The 19,866-nt window shown below is 49.7% G+C and overlaps 1 protein-coding gene across 1 annotated transcript; it reads right to left on the reverse strand.

The window, feature by feature from the left end:
• Nucleotides 1-3,650: 3,650 nt before the first annotated feature.
• Nucleotides 3,651-11,347, reverse strand: NODAL (nodal growth differentiation factor). The gene is made up of 3 exons (XM_020877482.2): nucleotides 11,152-11,347; nucleotides 6,161-6,852; nucleotides 3,651-4,558 (listed from the first exon to the last, which is right to left on the reverse strand). The coding sequence occupies exons 1-3, from the start codon at nucleotides 11,345-11,347 to the stop codon at nucleotides 4,406-4,408; spliced, it is 1,041 nt and encodes a 346-aa protein (XP_020733141.2). The 3' UTR covers nucleotides 3,651-4,405.
• Nucleotides 11,348-19,866: the final 8,519 nt, after the last annotated feature.

The following is a 19,866-nucleotide window of genomic DNA, read 5'->3' on the forward strand; positions in this document are numbered from 1 at the left end:
TGGGTCACAATTATTTAGAATACTTACACCCCGGGCACATTTCTTATTCTAGTTATGTTTTCCCAGTTGAGAATTGGAGTTTCCCTGAGCCTAGCTCATGACATTTCTGACTGCAGTCTAAGGAATGATACAGTCAGTTCATGTCAACTTTCCCACCCTGTGGAATTGACATTTCTTTCTCTGGATGGGCCTGGAAGTTGATACCTTTTGGCAAAGCTTAGATTTAGGAAAAGTCTTTCAAGTCCCTTTTCAGATGATGTGTGGTCTCTGCTTCTGCAGCCTGCAGCCCTGGCAGACCATACTGCCTGGATCCTGAACGGAAAATAGTACTGAGATGAAACACATTCTTGGGGTATTTAAACTTTCACTCTGCCACCTTTCAACGAGTGGGAGGCTGGCAGAGAGATGCTGCAATGCTTGAAATTTGGCCACATTGAAATTTCCAAAGGGAGCTCTTGCTGGTGCTTAAAACCAAAATTTCTGGACATCTGAGATTGCGTGAATCTAGCGGAGTTTCTCTTCTTGCCCGTAATGTACTCTCTTCCTCTCCCATCTTAATCTTTAAAAAAAAAAAAAAACCAAGCCCAGGCCAAGGGTCATTTTTACTTGAAACCCGGAGAGGAGGGGAGGAACAGTAGCGCTGAGGGGTGAGCTGTGTGGTGAGGCGTCCTGCTCCCGGTGTCTGCCTCAGTCCCTGAAGACTGCGAGCCAGTGCCTTTCCTTCACCTGGAGACGGAACCCATCTCTTCTCACCTGGGTGAGGAGACCCTCTGCTGCCCAGGGGTAAACCTTAAAGAGGGTGTCTTAGGGAGCCCAGAGGACACCCACATGTTCGGGTGTCCGTTTTAAGCATCTTTGAAATACTTTATATATTAAAGTGAAATGTCCTTCCCTGTCTGTGCACCAGTGGCCCAGTTCCATCCGTTCTGAGTGGAAAAGTGGAGACTGTCAGTGCTTTCCTTGGTCTTCCCTTCGTCCCCCTCGATGTGGGTGTCCCTCCCCTGCCCATCTCGCTGTCATGGATGGCGAGCAGAGGGCGTCGTGTGGTCCCGAGGCAGCCCTGTGTGATTCCACGGTCAGGTGTTTCTGATTTTCCCAACTGTCCTTACAAACCAGCAAGTGTTTGGAAATTACAGAAAAAATGAAATTTTCACCAACGGTTGCTGTTACAGTTGAATCAATAAAGATCTTGAATATCAACTTGGTGTTTTAATTGTTTGTTTTTTAAATTTCAGGTGAAATCCTGTTGACACATTTTGGCCATCTTGGCTGATAAGGAAGATGGGCAAAGGCAGTTGGCCACTTCATGTGTCAGTTCTCATTTACAAAGCACTTCCTTTGTCCGTCTGGCCCTGTATGTGCCAGGAGGTGATATGTCCCTTCCCCAAGGAGCTTGGAAGTGAACACGTACATGCTGGGGCCAGAGGTACCTGAGAAGGCCCTTCACCGGGCCTGCAGGGAGCCCAGACCACAGCTTTCCTGGTGAGGGCTGCCTCTGCCCCTCAGGAACACTTGCTAGAAATCCATCATAGCTGATGTCTTAAACTAAACTACACTGTGCTGCGTAAGCATCACATTCCTTGCTATTATTAATCCAGTGAGGCCCACATATTAATATTGAGAGCAAGAATTCTGTCCTTTCATGTCTCAGATGTTGTCAACAGAAGCAGGGAAGTCCAGGGCTCAGGCTTTGGAGTAAGGTAGGTTTGCAGTCCTGCTCTGCTACTTAATAGCAGCCAAACTCTCCAACAGGATTCTCAGTCTCTAAGCTTTGGTTTCCTTTTCTAAAATAGGGCTAAGATAAGTAGGTCTTCCCGAGGTGGTTGTGGAGCTCAGGTGTAATTATGGAAAGCAGTTAACCCAGTGGCTGGTAGGTCTAAAGCTCAGTAACAGCTCAGTTGGTGTGACAAGCAGAGGTGGGTCTGTATTCCCCAGGATGTGCAAGTTTGGGGTGGAGCATGTTTGTGCAACCCCTAGGACTAGGTAATCTCTTCATGGGAAGTTGGGGCAAATAATTTGGAAAGTCCTTTCATACAGCCTTTACTTTGCCCCAGAGGCAAATAGGATATCAACTTAAAAAGGCAGCTTAGGCTGCAGGGATAAGGCTTTGCTGCTAGTAAAGGAGAGGCTAGACAGAATGGAGACTAACCTGACTGCTGCTGTGAGTCACAACTGCTCCCCAGTTTCTGCTTTTATCTTTTCTCCACTCTTTCCTGGGCCAGGCCCCCCCACTTCCCAGGCCAAGGAATAATGCATCCAATTTCCGCCAATTGGCTACTGACTTGGCACTGCTACAGGAACAGTAGGAGGAGACCTCTGCCTGGAAACCAAGTTAAAATACATCTGACTGGCCTCTGAAAGCCCCTTCCTGACCCTCAGTGTAGGGCAGGATTTGGTACCCAAAGGCAGCATTTCCCCAGACTTAAAGCTTGTACCAGTGTGCAGAGTCCAGAACACAGCCCTGCTGCCAGGCTGGGCCCCAAATACCTCTGACCAGGCAGCAGATTGCCCATGCTGCTGACGCACAGCTTTCATCAGAGGTCAGCAAAGTGTCCTTTCACGCCTTTGTGCCTGCACCTTCTGCTTGATACGAGGCACTGTCCTCCCGCCAGTGGGGTTTGTTCTGTGAGTTGGTGGAGCTGCTAACTGTAAACACTCCCACAGGCTGTAGCCAGAAATAGCTTGACCTTTCACTTTCCTGGCCCCAGTCACAGAAGAACAGTTAGGCGCCCGCTTGGTAAAGGGGATGCCCTAAAGCCCTGGCGTGGGATTTTCACTCCCAAGAACTTAAGTTGGGTAGTGGAACCAGGATTTCACACATTCTGTTCTAAAGGCTAAGGCCTTGACCCAAAGCTCAGGGAGTAAAGACCCCTAGACACTATGAAGGATGGTGCCTCTGGGGCTCCAGAGACCAGAGCTCAGCTCAGCCCTGCCACTCCTAGCTGTGGCACCAGGCCAGTAGGCCTCACTGGGTTCTCATTTAGGAACGAGGATGAGACAAAAGTTGACCTCTCGAGGACTCCCACCTCTACTGTTTTCTAGGTAGAGACCAATGCAGAATCCTATTGTGATTCTGAATTGTGGGGAGAGTGGGCTATTTCCACTTCAGGGAATGAGCAACCAGATCAGTTTTGTTGCTGAATCAGGGCATTGAGGTTTCTCAAGCCCAGGCCTGGCTCAAGCCTAGACAACCCTGCTTGGACCAGGATGACTACCTTGACTCTTACCAAGTCGAATCTGAGTCACCTCTGAACCCAACAAGTATTCCCACATGATGGGACTCATTCTCCTAAGGTTGAAGCATTAGTCAATCAGCTTTGGAAAGCAGGCTAGGTTTACTGTGGACTGATATTTCCGATAAAATGGCCCCTTCACCCTGCCAACAAAAGGGAAAAAACAGCCCCTGTTTTGGCAGTGCTCAGTGAGGCCTACTGGTAAGGGAAAAGTAGAATCACAGGGACGCACTAGAATCCACCTGCTTTCATGTCACAAGACGAGGCTGAGCAGTGAATTACTCACCCGAGGTCACAGCTGCTCAGCAGCTAAGCTGCGACCATAACTCACGACTTTGCCACCCAGGGCAAGGTCCTCACCTCTGTGGATAGGAAACTCAGGGCTCTGATTAATAACAGGCACTGACCAAACTGAGGTGAACTGTCACCAACTTTAATAGACTTGGATTGTGTCTGCCAAAGCAGACTAACTTGGGAACATCCCAGGGCTCCAGCTTCTGTAGTCCAACGTGGCCAGTTCTCTTGGACGAGTTCCTGCCTCGCCCTTCAAAGGCACCAGCTGGCCTAGGAGGACTATACAATGGCTTTATTGTTTGTATAACTCATTAGCAGAGATCCACTCCAGAGAGCCTCTGGACAAGATTGCTACAGGCCAGCCAGAAAGCTGCAGGGGTTCCCTGACCCAGCCTGAGGCAACCAGAGCCAATGGACTCTTTAATTTTACATAGTGATACTTAATATTTGGGTGGTGAGGGCAGGTGTATGTCAAAGGCTATGTTTGAGAATACATAAAAGTTACAGACAACTTGTTCCACCTCAAAAATACATGCATATATGCTTCAACTCTTGCATACAATTTCTGAGGGTTCAGAGATTGAAAAAAATCCGCTAAAGGACTCCTGCACTAGTGCCCTCACACATCACTGTCTGCTCAGCAGAGAGAAAACCCAGCAAGGCTGCCGCACAGGCTTCCTCCTCCCTCTCCTCTGTGCTCACCCGGACTCCAGAGCCTTCATGGACACAGCGGCAGCCATCCCTCCTCAGGTCTGGTGGACAGAGCAACTTTTCCCCCCTCTGTGTTTCTCCTCATTAGATTAGATGGTTGCTAGGTCTTCCAGGAGCTTCCCAACCTTCCAGGGTGCAGGCAAATAGAACACACCTGCAGGAGCTCCTCAAAGGCACCCACATTCCTCCACAATCATGTCTTTATGATGGTCTAGAAGCACTCTGCCATTGTCCACATACAGCATACTCAAGGGCTTGGTCTTCACTGGGGCACAGCAGGTGGAAGGGACTCTGTGGGGTTGGTACCGCTTCAGGAGACTCTGTGAAAGGGAGGAGAGGAAGGTCAATTCACATCCCAACGGTCAGGTCAGCATAGTCTCACTTCTGGGTAAAGCGTGAAGTTACAGAGTTAAAATCAGTTTCTATGTGCAAAAATAGAAAACTCTTCATAAAGGAATCAGAATGCCACTACATCATCAGCTCTAATATTTTTTCCTTTTTGTTAAAATAATTCCTTTAAAACAGCCTTTAAACAGGAGACTCTGAAAGCTGTGTCTGGGTGAAGCAGCAGCTAACTTATATGTTCTCCTATTGTTCTAGTCTAGATGAATACCATCTTTAAAAATATTCCAAGAAACTCCTGGTTTAGTTCCAGAAACATGAAGAAGACAGTCATGTGGAAATTCACATGGGAGTTGCTTTGTTGCCCAGAGAAGGGCAAACAGAGTCAACAGGAGAAAAGGTAATAAGTTCTTGGCATTCTGGAACTGGGCCCTGTCTCGGGTTCGGTGGTGGCTTTTCAGATCAGCATTAAGATTTGGTGGCCTGGCGGTTATTTGAGTCTCTAGTTTCCTCTGATCTTGCTGCAGGTAGACTAGTGGACTGCAGGGGCTCTGAGAGAGGCTTGGGAGGGCCTGTGCCCAGGACAGGTCCTCTAGGGCAGTGGCCCCTACCACTGCCTCCCTCGAATGAACTCAGCTCACATGCTGCGCAGAGCCTCTGAACTTTGCCTGAGGCTTGGCATGGAGGATGTATTACAGGTCCAAGAGAGTCTCAGTCTAGGCTTCATAGAGTAAAATAAAAACACTTTGGTCCCGTATGACCTTAGAGAGTGGGTCAGGACCACCATATTAGGCTCTACCCTGCTTTTTCCATCTCATTTTCCTTCCATTCCTCCCCCTCCACCACCTTCTAGACCATATAGGCTGATTAGTGGCACCTGGTGGCAGCGTCTGGATTTACTACTGCAAAATACGTGGTCAGCTCCTGTTTTTAGGCAGCAAAGTACAGTGGCTGGAACAGTATTATCTCTAACGTGGCCTCATAATCATGGCCCCATTGCATCAATGAATTACAGTCTTCTAGTAATGATCATATAACATCATACCTGTTACCTACTAACTTAACGTGTGGTATACATATCATCTCGTGTGACCCCACAACAGCCCTACAAAATATAGCATTGCTATCCCCATTTTACAGGCGAGAAAACAGGCTCAGACAGAGTAAGCAACTTGATCAACACCACATAGCCAGTGAGTAGGATTCAAACCTATCTATACCCAAACGCCAAATCCTAAACTTCCTTTCCTGGAATGTCAGGGCAAGGGAAGGAGCTGAGACACTCCAATCTACATGCCCCACCCGTAATTTTATAAAAGGAGAAAGCCCCAGAAAAGCTAGGTGTTCAAGGTCACCCAACGGGGCATGACTCCTTGTAGGCTCTGAGGATGTTGTTGCTGATCATCTCTCTGTCCTTAAAACCTAGCACAGAACCTTATAGGTGCTCGAATAACTGTGACTGAAAGAACATGGGAATTTGACAGCAGTGTAAAGCTGGAGTCCTGTCCCCTTGATGTTGAAGAAAGGACATTTCACGCCCACAGCTTACTGCCTCCCCTGCCCAGGCCTTGGTTGTGCACCTGGATGTAGGCATGGTTGGTTGGGTGGAACTCTTCCCCCACGGGGTTAGGACACTCGCCCTCGCAGCGATAGGCATTGTACTGCTTGGGGTAGATGATCCAGGAGCCCCATCCGATCAGGTTGAAGTCCACCTGGAACTTGACCTTCCGACACAGTTGGCTTCTGTCCTGCCCGTGATACCGACGGTGCCTTGTGCCCCTCTCCCGGGAGAGCTGTCCTTCCTGGGCCCGCCAGGAGCTCTCCGCTTCCCACAGCAGGGTGGAGCCACCCAGCCGCCTCTGCTCTGGGGAGAGGTTGGAATGGAGCAGGAGGAGCACGTCGGTGACGGGTGGGGTGGGAGGCCGCCGCCAGCACTCTCCAGCCAAGCTGGACATCTGCTCCCTCAGTCCCCCGGGGTGCTTCAGCCACTTGGAGAGTGGCCTGGTCACCTCTAGGACCATGCTGCCCGAGGAGAAGGTAACCTGGGACAGAGTGACGGTGAACAGGTCCATCCGAAAACGTTCCAGGCAGTCAGGTGGGTTCTTATCCAGCTTCCGCTGGTGGAAAATCTCAATGGAGAGCGGGATGTTGGGAGGAAGGGCCACGGGGCTGGACAGCTGCAGCCGGAGTTCGGCCCACTCCAGATCCTCTTCTTGGCTCAGGAAGGAGAAGTCAAAAGCAAAGGTCCAGTTCTGCCCATCCACCTGCATATCTGGGTGAGAAGAAACCAGAAGGAAGCTGGTGAGTGGGGGCCTCCTGCAGCCTCAGTTGGTGTAACAACCACCATAGCTCATGATTGAGCCCTTACCTTATATGTATTGTCTCTCTTAATTCTCACCCCAACCCTATGAGCTGGGAATAGTATTGAATCCATTTTTAAGATGAGCAAAATTGAGGCTCCGAGAGATTAAATCACCTGCCCAAGGTGTCAATTGTTGGAAGGTGGCAAAGCCTAGAATAAGCCCAACTGCAAAGCCTAATCTCCAAATCACAGTTCTGCCACTTCCACTTCAGACACTCCAGAGAACAACTGGTAAAAACTGCATGAGTTTGTCTTCTCCTTTCTCCCCTCACACATGGAGTCTAAGGCCAAACCTTGAGCCTTCTGACAGAAACACTGGGCTTCCGCCCACCCTGTGACCCTGGAGCAAGTCAGCTTTCCCGACTCTGTCTTCTCACTGGAAAGGGTGGCCTATTTCACAGGCACAATGAGTTTGCTACGCAGATCATGGAAAGGACTGGAACCCGCAGGAAGGCACAGGCAACAGAAGCCAAAGACTGGCTACCCTTTCCCCCATCAATTCCTAAAGACAGAGGCAGACACTCCAAGAGTTCTTGGCAACCTTACAAATAGGTTTCTAAAGACACTCTAAACTTGACTGCCCTGATCTTGTACTTTTCCACCCAGTGGTCTCTCCTACCTAGCAGGGCGCTCACCCCTTCCCGCTCCAGGTCATTTACGCATCTGGGACAGACAGCAATCACACACCCAGCACAGTGAAACCCCAAATGAATGAAAAGGAATGGAATGGGGAAGCACATTCCATTCATTTTGGTCCTGGATCTATTTGGTCTGATGTCTGGGAATAGCACACATGGTGGATCTTTCAGGTCACCTAAAAGTCATCTTTGACTTCTTTCGAACCCAGTTTCCTCTTTGCAATGGGAACAGTGATGTCCTACCCTTCCCTGCATGACATGTGGACCCAGGGAAATGAAGATGTTTTAAGGTCTATTGTTAAATAAAAGGCAAAGGGTATTCATTAGAAATAAAAACAGACACCCTTTTGTGAATCCATCCTGAAGGTAGTGATCTCTGATTTAGGTCCACTCTGGGCAGACCACATAACAGTTGTTTCTTTTTTTTTTTAATTGTCTCATAGGACATCTTTGGTCAGTAAGTGGATTTCTCTGGTTAGTCCAGCCTGTCTTAGAGGGAGGTTAATTCCCAGTTTCAGCCTTCTGAAGCTTCTCGCAGACCATCCCTAGCTGTTCTTTTTCACTTAATCTCCACTTCCCTTCTCATTAGCACCTGCAGGGGGACAATAACCAGCCCGACTAGCAACTCCCCAGAGGTGTAGCCAGAGGCTGACATTACCCACTGCCCATCTCAGCACCACCTGGCCACCTGGGGATTAGGTGGGACATGTAGCAACTCCTCTATAGCTCCACCTACACCAGGACTTAAAACTTATTATCTCAAGTACCCACAAATGGCTTTCTAGAGGAAGGTATTCCAGCTCAGTGTTTAAGAGCAGGGGCCTGGTGTCTTCCATGATGGATTAAATCCTGCCACTTGCTGTTTAAGACTGGGCTGCAATCTTTGGGCCTCAGTTTCCCTCTGGGTAAAAGGGAGATAGATGGTGACAGTATCCACCTCACAGGAGTGTTGAGATTTACTGAGATAATGTGTGTAAAGTGCTCTGCCCAGTGCAACCACCAAAGTGCAATAAATGGCCATCATCAACTGTCTCATTACTCAGGTCCAAGTTAGAAATGAATATGTCCAGGCAGTGAGGGGCCAGGGCAGAGGAAAAAAAATCATCTGTTGCTGGGGTGGTAGTGCAGATGCAGGGGTGGGGAGGAGCGTATTCCTTCCTGCTGGAAGTATCTGCAACCCCACAACCCTACCTGCAGCCGAGGGCTCCCCAGGACACAATGCTAGCAGGTTCTCTTAGATCTAGCTTTGGTTCATCTTAGAAGAATAGGGTGTCTAAGTCACTGGATCACCAATGGCTGATAAAAGCTAAGAATGCTGTCCCGAACAAACTGTATTTCCTACTTACACAATAAAATTGATTGAAGGGTGATTATAAAGAAGGGGATCATGGACACCCTGAAATTGAATGCAGACTTGGCCACATGGGCTCCAATTCCTCGGAATTGGACATCTTGACCCATTTCCAATTCTAAAGAAAGAAGTGGTTGGGTTCATAACCTTGGGCTTTGAGTTAGACTTAGGGGCTCTGTAGAAAAAGAGGGTGGGTGTGACACCGGGTTCCCACCCTACATTATTATAAATTGTGAGGCCAATTACTATTAACTGCTTCCCTCATGCCAAGTATTTTACAAGCATTGTCTCCTTAAATCCTCCCCACCATTATCACCGTTTTGCGGATGAAGAAACTAAGGTCCAAGGTGAAGATGGTTAAACAGTGAAAGACCTAATTTAGTTAGACTCCAACACCCATTTCCCCTTATCCTGTGCAGCTTACAAATAAACCCAAGATGAAAAGGAGACAGTGTGGGACATCCCTTCTCCATCAGGCTCCTCCAGGCAGGCTCTTGCTGCTTTTGAAAAACAAACCAATTTACAACGGTGTGTATATACTTAAGGTCACTGTACACATAACAAAAGTTGCGATTTTACCCTTTTATGTAGTTTACACCACACTCACACAAATGAGGTAGAAAGAAAGCCAGGCCCTTTATTTCTACAAAAGGGTAAACTAGAAAAGTCAACTGATACGCCAGCGACACAGGGATAAGTGGGGAAGCAGGGTTTGTAGGACCAGAATCTAGTTTTCTAGACTCCCAGACTGTCACGTTACTACAAATCTTCTGGAACTGTGGAAGGAGGGAGAGAACGGGAAAAGTGCACCTCTCACTCTGCGGCCACCAACCCCACCACCACCCCACCCCACCCCACCCCACCCCACCCCATCCCACCCCCACCTTTCTGGCGGGGCGGAACACGCCAGTAATTTTCAAGCTGCTCCACCCCCGGGGTGTCCCCAGTCTGGCTGGTCCCCAGACGACCCTTCTAGAGAGGGTCACTGGCCGTCTGACCCCAGACGCGGCAGGCCAGCGAACTAGGAGCCCCCATCCTCAGATCACAGGGGGCCGGCGGGTGGCCGTCAAATCAGATTATCGGATGTGGATTTCGCCGGAACTCTGGGGAGGGCCGTCTGGCCCCAGCAGGCCGAGCGAGGTGCAGGGAGGCAGGGGCCACCCCCCGCGCTAGGATGTGGATTGCCCAGGGTAGAGGAGCCCGCGGGAAGGGCTCCCTCTTCCCAACATCGACCTGCATCCAGTGCACAGAAGGCACGCTGCCCCATCCTCGACGGCCATACTCCCCAAGCACTGTGGGAGTGACTCAATCCCTCCAAATCTAGGCCCTGAACCCTGCGTCACCTGGGATACTGACACCTACCAAGCCTGCCTCGATTCTCGATTTCGGGGCACCTCATCTCTAATCCCTAACTTCTGAAACCTAATCCCTGATGTTCATGCTTGACACCCTGTTTCCAAGCTCTGTCTCAGCCTGAGAAACTAACTCTCGGTGGCATTCACCTTCACTAGTGAAAAGGAAAAAAAAAAATCAACAAAATAATTGTAGCAATAATCAGGACGATTTGTTACTGTGCCTGATTATGTGTTAAGCATTTCATGTGCATTGTCAGTAGCCCTCGCCAGTCCTATAAAGGAGGCATTATTATTCCTATTCTGTGTTGTTGCCAAGTCCCTCAGTGGTGTTCGACGCTTTTGCGACCTGTCAGACTCCTCTGTCCATGGGATTTCCCAAGCAAGGATACTGGAGAGGGTTGCCATTTCCTCCTCCAGGGGATCTTCCCCACCCAAGGATGTCTCCTGCCTTGGCAGGCGGATTATTTATCTCTGAGCCACCTGGGAAGCCCCATTCCTGTTCTACAGATGTGCAAACCGAGGTGCCCGGAGATTACAGTAGTTGAAGCCCGCACAGATAAGAAGTGGCACAATCAGGTTCCCACCCTATAGTCCGCACTCTACCCGCCCCAAACAAGACCGGAACGCTGAGCTCCCGGCCCGGGACACACCCCGGATACCACCAACCCTGTGCCTCGAGACAACTTGGACGCTGAGAGACCCTCAAGCCCAGCCCCTGGACGTGCGCTTCAAGCGTGCGGGTACGTCCTCAAATGGCGAGTCCCGGGCACCGAGCCGCAGCCCCTGATGCCCAGGGAGTCTGGGGGAGGGAGCGCCCGAGGCGCCCCGGGTGTTGAAGGAAGCAGGGCGGGGCGGGGCTGCCTACCTTGTGCCTGCAGGCTACGGATGATGTCCGCCCGGGGTAGGGGTTCGCGGTATAGGCTCAGCATGTAAGCGAGGGGGGATGGCGACGAGGGCTGTCCCCACGGTCGAAGGGGCACCGGGGCCACCATCGCGGCGCCCGCCTGGAGGAGAGCCCACCTGGCGTGCAAGAGGAACAACCACAGGCGCTGGGCGTGCATGGTGGGCTGGCTGGTCCCCAAAGGCAGCCTCCGCCTCTTATATCCTGGGCCTTCGCGGCCGCCCCGCCCCTGCCCTTCCTCCCTGGGGGGAAGCGTTGAGATCGTATAACACCCCTACCCCACCCCGCCCCCACACCGTCACCCGGGGTGGCCCCCCGCAGGGACCACCTGCTGAGGGCGGGTGAGACCTGAGCCTGGTAGGGAGGAGACTCCAAAACTGTGGGAGCTGTTAGGTTCGGGGACCGTCTAGTTTGCCTAGGCGGGGCACCCTGGCACGGGGCTACTCTCGGCTTTGTTTCCCAGATACAGCCGGCTTGTCCACGCTCCCAGGTCAGAATTATGGCTTCCTTACCCTGCCCCACCTGGGATCCCTGCCCTTTCCTCTTCCTCCAGGTTCCAGATAGACATCTAGCTCAACCAGGAGCAGGTGGAGAAAGGAAGCTGTGGATACCAGCGGCTCTCAGGCAGGGTGCGGCCCCACACTGGCCCAGGAGGCTTCAGCTCCCCTGGCCCTGTGCAGGCTTCCAGGATACTGTCCAGATGGCCTCTGGGAGCACCCCTGGGCTTATCTGGCAGGACCTGTCTGGAGAGTTAGCCTCTGAAAAAGTACTTGGTACTGGGAATTGCTGGAACAAAAAGGATGAGTGCCAGTGGAAGTCTATGGGGACCTGCTTCAAATACTGAAGCTCCCTCCTGGAGAAGGCAGAGGGCAGGAGTGACCAGGATGAAGGATGGAATTCTCCACTGGAAAAGGAAGTGTTCGGAAGCTGGAGCCCAGGGCATAGCTAACAGGGTGATCCTGGCCCACTCTAGGGGAGTGTCTGTGATGGCATCAGGATCTTCCTTCACAGATGCACTTGACTCCAGGGATTTCAGGAAAAAGGTGTTGCCTGTGTTGTCAATGCCCTGCAGTCCCTGCCTCCTCTGGGGACTCAGTTACCCCAGAGACCTCGATTTCAGCTCAGGGACCCTCACTTTTTTCTCTCTGGGCCCTGCTTTCCTCCTCTACACTAGAGTAGTCCTTGTCTGGCCTCTGTTCAGCTGGAATTACCTGTAAAGAAATGTAAATCTCTGCACCCAGCTGTTCCCCACACCGGAAGCCTTCCCCGCCCTCCCCTCCCCCCTCTGCCCTGGGCCCCTGGTCTTTTCCTAGCCCTGATGTGCGTTCATTGAAACTACACGTGGGCTTCCCTGGGGCTCAGACAGTAAGGATCCGCCTGCAATGCGGGAGACCTGGGTTCGATCCCTGGGTTGGGAATATCCCCTGGAGGAGGGCATGGTGACCCACTCCAGTGTTCTTGCCTAGAGAATCCCCATGGACAGAGGAGCCTGGGGGGCTCCCTGGGGTTGCAAAGAGTTGGACATGACTGAGCGACTGAGCACAGCACAGCACACATGCCGGGTACACCTGGGCTTCTTTCACAAGATGCCTTCAGTTCCAAAGAGCCATAGGCTCTGCCCTGAGCAGGTATGAGACAGTGGAAGGAGGCCCAGCAGGTTCAGCTAGGAGTTCTTAAACCCAAGTCTGGTGGAAGCCGGCCTAGCCAGCAGGAAAGGGTCTCACCTGGGAGAGACGTGGGTTGTAGAACCTTGCTGACTTTGGGACCAGGACAATCTCCTTAACCAGATGCCTGCTAGTTCCTTTCAAAGCTAGAGAATGTCTTGTTCATCATGATCTCATCATGATGTCATATTTGAGATTTTAAAGAATCTTAGCTGAGTAAATTAATCAGTGAATAGCACTGTGCCCAGACTTTCCTAAAGATAAGTATCACCTGGTGTGTGTGTAAACTACCGATTCCTGAGTCCCAGCTAGGCCTTCAGAATTAGAACTTGGAGAGAGACCTTGGTAATCTACATATTTAACAAACACCCCCTTGATTCTTCCCAGACAACTTTGAAAACCTGGATGAGTCTACGATCTTGTTGCAGTTTGGAACTGACCCCTCTGCAATCAGTTTCCTCATCTATAAACTATGACTGGAGATACCTCCTTCCATGTAGATTTAATAAAGCAAATGGTAAAATCCTTTGCAAGCCCTTATTTTTGTAAAGCCTTAAGTATACAGATATTATTATGGGTGCTCTGTTGTTGTCATTCAACTTCCCCAGCCTAGGGGCTTGCAGGATGGGGATTGTCTGCCCTGTCCCTTTGCATCAGACCTGTCCCCAGAGGCAAAAGATGCCCTCACCCAAGTGATGAATACATAAAAAGCAATAAGGGACTTTCTGGTGCAGAGGGCGCAGGTTCTATCCCTGGTCGGGAAACTAAGATCCCACATGGCTGGAGAAAAAAGGAGAGATTGTGGTTACACAGAGGTATAATGGTCAACCTGCCTCAAAACCCACGTGTCCTAGAATCCAGGTGGTCCCTGTTTAAACAGGGGCATTCAGCACCAGGACTGGGAAGGGACAAAAACAGATGATCTCTTTCCCATACTGGACCAGGAGCAAGAAATTAAGCTTTATTCATTCCGTGTCCCCTCATACTATGTGGTACCTAGTAGGTGCCCAGTAAATATTTCAGTTAAAATAAATGATAATAATAATAGCTAACACTTACTGAGCACCAAATACAGTAGGCATCCTGACAAACACTGCATTGATTTTATTCTCATCCTCACTTCAGAGATGAGAAAATGGAGGCTCAGAGGGAACCAGGTGACTTGCTCAAGGCCACACGTTTACAAATGAAAACAGCCAGTCTGTGAAGGGCAGCTCTGCTGGTTACCCAAACCCATGCTCTTAGCCCTCTGGCTTTCCCAAAGATGACAAGGTGGACATGGGCTTGTGTGTGTGTGTGTGTGTGTGTGTGTGTGTGTGTGTGAGCGCTCAGTCACTTCAGTCTTGTCTGACTCTTTGCGACATCATGAACTGTAACCTGCTGGGCTCCTCTGTCCATGGGGATTCTCCAGGCAAGAATACTGGAATGGATTGCCATGCCTTCCTCGGGCCTTGTACTAAGACTTAAGAAGAAAGAAAACCTCTCAAAGTTTTGTTTTTTCTAGAATCTGGGAGCTGCAGACAGAGCTCATTTCTGATGTGTATTGGCCCAAAGCCGTGTGGGGACCTGCAAGAGGGATTCTGTCAAAGCCCGTTCATCACTGGATTTTTCCAGCTGGGGCACTCTTCAGGACAGAGGTTAACAGTCATTCTCATTTGTAAGAGGTATTTGTTCATCCAGAACCTGTTTCCTGCAAGAAGGACCAGAAGTGCCTTCTTCCCAGGAGGGGAATGACACCTTCTTGCTTCCCCTGACCCAGACGAACTGACCGGCAGATCACCTGACCTGGGAGATAACCTTTGAGGGTCAGCCCAGCTAGCTGGAGGGTGAGGAGCCAAGACCCTCCAAGTTCTCAAATGCTTTCCATCAGACCTTCTGAATCCTTCCTCCCTGTGAGCAACAGTGTGCTGGGTTAAGTGCTGGAGCTTTGAGGTCAGGCCACCAGGAGGCAAAATCTTGGACATATTAGATCAGTTACCATCTTGAAGGTTTTGCTTGTCAGCTGTAAAATGGAAACAAAGAATAGTATTTACTTGACAGGAATACTGTCAGCAGTAAATGTGTGTAAAGTGGCAGATTGGTCATTTGTTTATTCATTCATTGAACAAACCTACTTATCTAGGAGTCTCAGCAAGATAACTGCAGGTGTTAGGTTCTCAGGAAGTCAAGACAGGAAGACATTTCGGTCTGCACATATTTTTCCCCTATTTATATATTTTTGGCTGCGCTGGGTCTTCATTGCCACACGTGGACTTTCTCTAGTTGCCGTGAGTAGGGACTACTCTTGTTGCAGAGACCAGGCTCTAGGGTGCTGGCTTCAGTAGTTGTGGCACATGGGCTTAGTGGCTCTGCAGCATGTGGGATCTTCCTAGACTAGAGGTTGAACCCATGTCCCCTGCACTTGAAGGCAAATTCTTATTCACTGCGCCACCAGGGGAGTCCCTCTGCACGTATTTAATGAGCATTTCCTATATGTCAGTGTGACCCTGACTGTCTTGGCATTATGTAGCCTATAGAAGCCCATGTAATCCTAGTCACCCCTCCCTGAAGCTCTGAGGCATATAAGGTATTTCTTTTTTTTTTTTTTTTTTATTTTTATTAGTTGGAGGCTAATTACTTTACATCATTGCAGTGGTTTTTGTCATACATTGAAATGAATTAGCCATGGATTTACATGTATTCCCCATCCCGGTCCCCCCTCCCACCCATATAAGGTATTTCAAAGGTGGGGAAACTGAAGTACATAGGAATTAAATAGCATCATCATTTCGAAGGTGGAGGATGTCTGCTTTATGATGCACCTCCCATGCCAGGCGCAGCCCCTGGTACACAGAAATCAGTAAGGATTTGTCATATGATTGAAGGAGGTTCAGATTCCCGAAACAGGTTCCCAAATCACACCTCTGCCTTTCATGTGTTCCTTCTCCATGCAACCTCCTGCTGTTTCCACTGTTATCTCTCTGATAAACTCCTTCTCACCTATCAAGACACGGCTTAAACATTGTCACCTCATCTACGAACCTGTCACTAGCTCCCCAGGTTTTGGCAGAGTCCTCTTCTAACTTCATGGAGCAGTTGTCCAAGCTCTCGTGAGTAGCTGCCATCAGACTGTGAGCTTCTGTGAGCAGGATGACTCCTGACTCTCTGAAGCTCCGGTTCCTGGTTCCGAATTGACCGTTGCTTGCTGTGATCCTCAGCTTAAATGAATGGATGGAGTCCTGCAGATGTGGAGGTGGGAGTAAGCACAGGTGTCTGGCCTCCACCTCTAGTACTTGTCTCCAGTACTTTCTGGACCCCACACTGCTGGTCTTGGAGGGACTGTCTAGGTGCCTCTGTGGGCACACTTGGCTGTCTCTCTGTGATCTGAAGACCTCAGCTTTCTGCTACAATTCCCTTGTACCCCAAGTGCACCCTGGCCCCATGGAAATGCCTACCCTTCCCCTAAGCTCAAAGTGCTTCTTCCTCTTCCCAGGATGCTTCTACCTCCTCTTCCTTCACACAAGCTACACCTAGTTATCCCAGAGAATCCAGCTCAAGGGTCTCCTCTTCTACGTGATCTCCTTCCCCCTTTAGGCTCTGGTCCCTGGAGCCCCTAGGAGTTTTCCACCAGGAACCTGCTGTCAGCTGGCTCTGTATTCTGCAGTGCTCAGCCAAGGGCCTGGCCTCGGTAGATGGAGCTTGAAACTCTGCCACCAAACCACCTTGGCTGATTTGCAGTGTGTTACCTGCTCATGACAGTGTTTTGAAAGGTTTTCACTTAGTTTCTGGCTGTGGTGGGTCTTCATCGCTACATGTGGGCTTTCTCTAGTTGTGGCAAGCGGGGGCTGCTCTTCATTGCAATGTGCAGGCTCCTCACTGAGGCGGCATCTCTTGTTGCAAAGCACAGGCTCTAGGTGTGAGGGCTTCAGTAGCTGTGGCATAATGGGCTTAGTTGCTCTAGGCATGTGGGATCTTCCCGGACCAGGGGTTGAACTGGTGTTCCTTCCGAGCAAGGTTCCTTCCATTCCATTCTTAACCACTGGACCACCAGGGAAGCCCTGAAAGGTTTTTTATTTAAATCACCAATGCTGAAAGTTCGTAAGATTTTGCAAAAAATACCGAGTTAGCCAAAAAGTTTGTTCGAGTTTGTCCATTACACCTTAGGGAAAAACCCAAACAAGTGTTTTGACCAACCCAATAGTTTGTTTCCAGCATTTAAAAAATGGAAAGGTCTAGGCCCTCATTTTATCAAGGCAAGTATTCCCTTAAGTTGAATAGGAGCTACTTCATTTAGGCAGGGTCTGTTCTCTAAAGAGCACCACAGTCCCCACCACGCCTTTTTTCTTTTCTTTTAATAATTTCATTTATTTATTTAGGCTGTGCTGGGTCTTCACTGTGGTGTGAGAGAGCACATGGGCTTCAGTAGTTGTGGCACACCAGCCTAGTTGCCCCATGGCATGTGGAATCTTCCTGGACCAGGGATCAAACCCATGTCCCCTGCATTGGCAGGCAGATTCTTAACCACTGGACCACCAGGGAAGTCCCCCCACCATTCCTTAACATACTGCACCCATGTGCCTGGTCTAAAGACAAATTACTTTGAGACCCCTGCTGTATGTTGGATGAGAGAAAGACAGTCCAGAATCAATTTGGAACTGTAGACTCGGGAGTAGTCCACCTCATTGTCCTTTTCCACAGGGACTAACCCATGGATTGTGGGTACCTGGCCCAAGCCAAATGAAATAGAAATAACCTATTATTTAATAAGTACTTATAATAATTGCTTGAATTATCTAATTTACCCTTCCTATCACTCCCACTAAACAGATTGGATATTTACTCCCATTTTACAGGTGTGAAAACTGAGGCTCTGAGGAGTTCATCACCTTGCCCAGGATGGAGTGCCTTGCAAATGGTAAGGCTGTGATGGAAACTAAGTCATTCTGATTTTGGAAGCCAGACCGGATATTACCATGTCCCAATATGGTCATTTATCACCTCCCTCACACGATGAGGCCTTTCCCCTGTCTAAATGGACCTCCTGCCCTCTGTCACGTCACCCTGCTCATTTCCTTCAGAGCACTTCCACGGCTGGAAATTACATTGTTTACTTTGATACTGTTTGTTGATTTTTTGTCTGTTCCCCTCCCCCAGCACTGGGCTTTCAGCCAGACTCCTGTCTATTCAGTTCAACACTGAACTCCCAATGCTTAGCTCAGTTCTCAGTAAAAGAACTCAGTATGTATTTGTTGAATGAATACTTTTAACCCAGTCCCTGGACTGGGGGACATGGAGGTACGAAAGAGAGTTCTTTCTCCATCCAGTGTCCATCAAGACAATGTGAGCCCCGCAGGTTACCAGCTTTCTCTGGTTTCAGGTTCTTCACTCTCCTGTATGCATGTGGGGTACATAGTAGGTGCTCAATAAGTGCTCAGTACACCTGCTCTGGCATGCAGATGTCTTGAAATCAGCAAGAGAACGCTTCCCTAGCGCTCCGGGCTCCTTATGAACACAACTCACATCATTATACCTTTTGTGTGCGTTGCTCACGCCGCCCTTTGGCCTCCATCATTTCCCCTGATCCTTGCAGGCTGGTCTAACCCTCAAGAGAGTGCTGGCTGTAGATGGTGGAGCTGGCAGGGGCCAGGCCTGAATCTCCTGCTCCCTTCAGCTCCCGTGACCAGACTCTCGTCCCTGGCCCCGTCCTGCAGGCCCCTGCCTGGGTGGAGCCCAGGCCCAACTTGTGCTTTCCACAGGGTCAGGAGGTGAAGGCTCAGCCTGCCCTGGGAAGCAAACAGGGAGGCCACCAGGAGCTTCTCAGAGGTTCCCACAGCACAGTCCGCGACCCCTGCCTCTGCCGTCCCGCCGCCCGACTGCCCTGCCACGGACACGCAAGGCTGCTGCCTTTGCTGACTCAGCTGAGCCTGTGCTGGGAGAAGGCTCTGTGCCTGTGTGCGTGTGTGCGTGTGTGCGTGTGTGTATAGAGGGCAAGGAAAAGAATCACAACTAAGAACAAACACTTAGGGGAGTGCTTACTGTGGGAGTAAGGAGCTCTTGGGGAGTACTTAGAGCAGGCCAAGTACTGCTTCTGCTCAAGCATTTATGTGCACTATGAGCTCAGTCTCTCTCCAAATCGTTTGACCATAATAATCCCCTGGGGCACTTATTAAAAGGAAAGGGAGTCCAGAAGGCATCGTGTACTATTTTTAGTGCTCTTTTAAGCTATAATAGCCTCAAAAGTCTAAATGACAGAAACTTACAAAAACCATCCATTGATAGTTTAATTCAAAAAATTCCTTTTACACTTATTTAGATTTGTGAATTTAGTGATATATTTTTAATTAAAACAATTCCAATCATATCATCATCATCTTGATTACAGTGGTAGTTGTGTATACAACTGGGTATAAGGAATCATTTAGCCACTGACCTCAGGGTTGGAGGGACCCAAGGCTGGTCCATCCCCCATTCACATCAAAGAACCCCAGACTTCAAAGGCAGCTTGAAGGGAGATGCACATACCTGGCTGGGCATGCAGGGGAGCCCCAGAGAGCTAATACGATTAACCAGAGACCCAGTGGGGCAGATAATTCAATGGAAGCAGTTTGAATCCATTCTCACCCTCAAGCCTTTCATTCTGTGGTTACTGACAGAACCTCCAGACACCTGGGAATTGGGGGTGAGCTGAGGACTGTACCAGATAAGTGTCCATTTCATAGAGGGAAAACCACGTCGAAAGTCAGCTGTTACCTTTTTTCCTGGCACAGTGCTAAGTGCTGTGGACCCATGCCTTATGCACAACTCTAAGGAATTCCTTTCACACTGTGTTCTATAGGTATGGTGGTGGTTTAGTCGCTAAGTCATATCCACCTCTTGCAACCCCATGGACTGTAGCCTGCCTGGCTCCTCTGTCCATGGAATTCTCCAGGCAAGAATACTGGAGTGGGTTGCCATTTCCTTCTCCAGGGGATCTTCCTGACCCAGGAATTGAGCTCGGGTCTCTTGCGTTGTAGATGGATTCTGTAGGTTTATTGAT

Source organism: Odocoileus virginianus, chromosome 7, assembly GCF_023699985.2.
Source record: "Odocoileus virginianus isolate 20LAN1187 ecotype Illinois chromosome 7, Ovbor_1.2, whole genome shotgun sequence".
NCBI classification, from domain to species: Eukaryota; Metazoa; Chordata; class Mammalia; order Artiodactyla; family Cervidae; genus Odocoileus; species Odocoileus virginianus.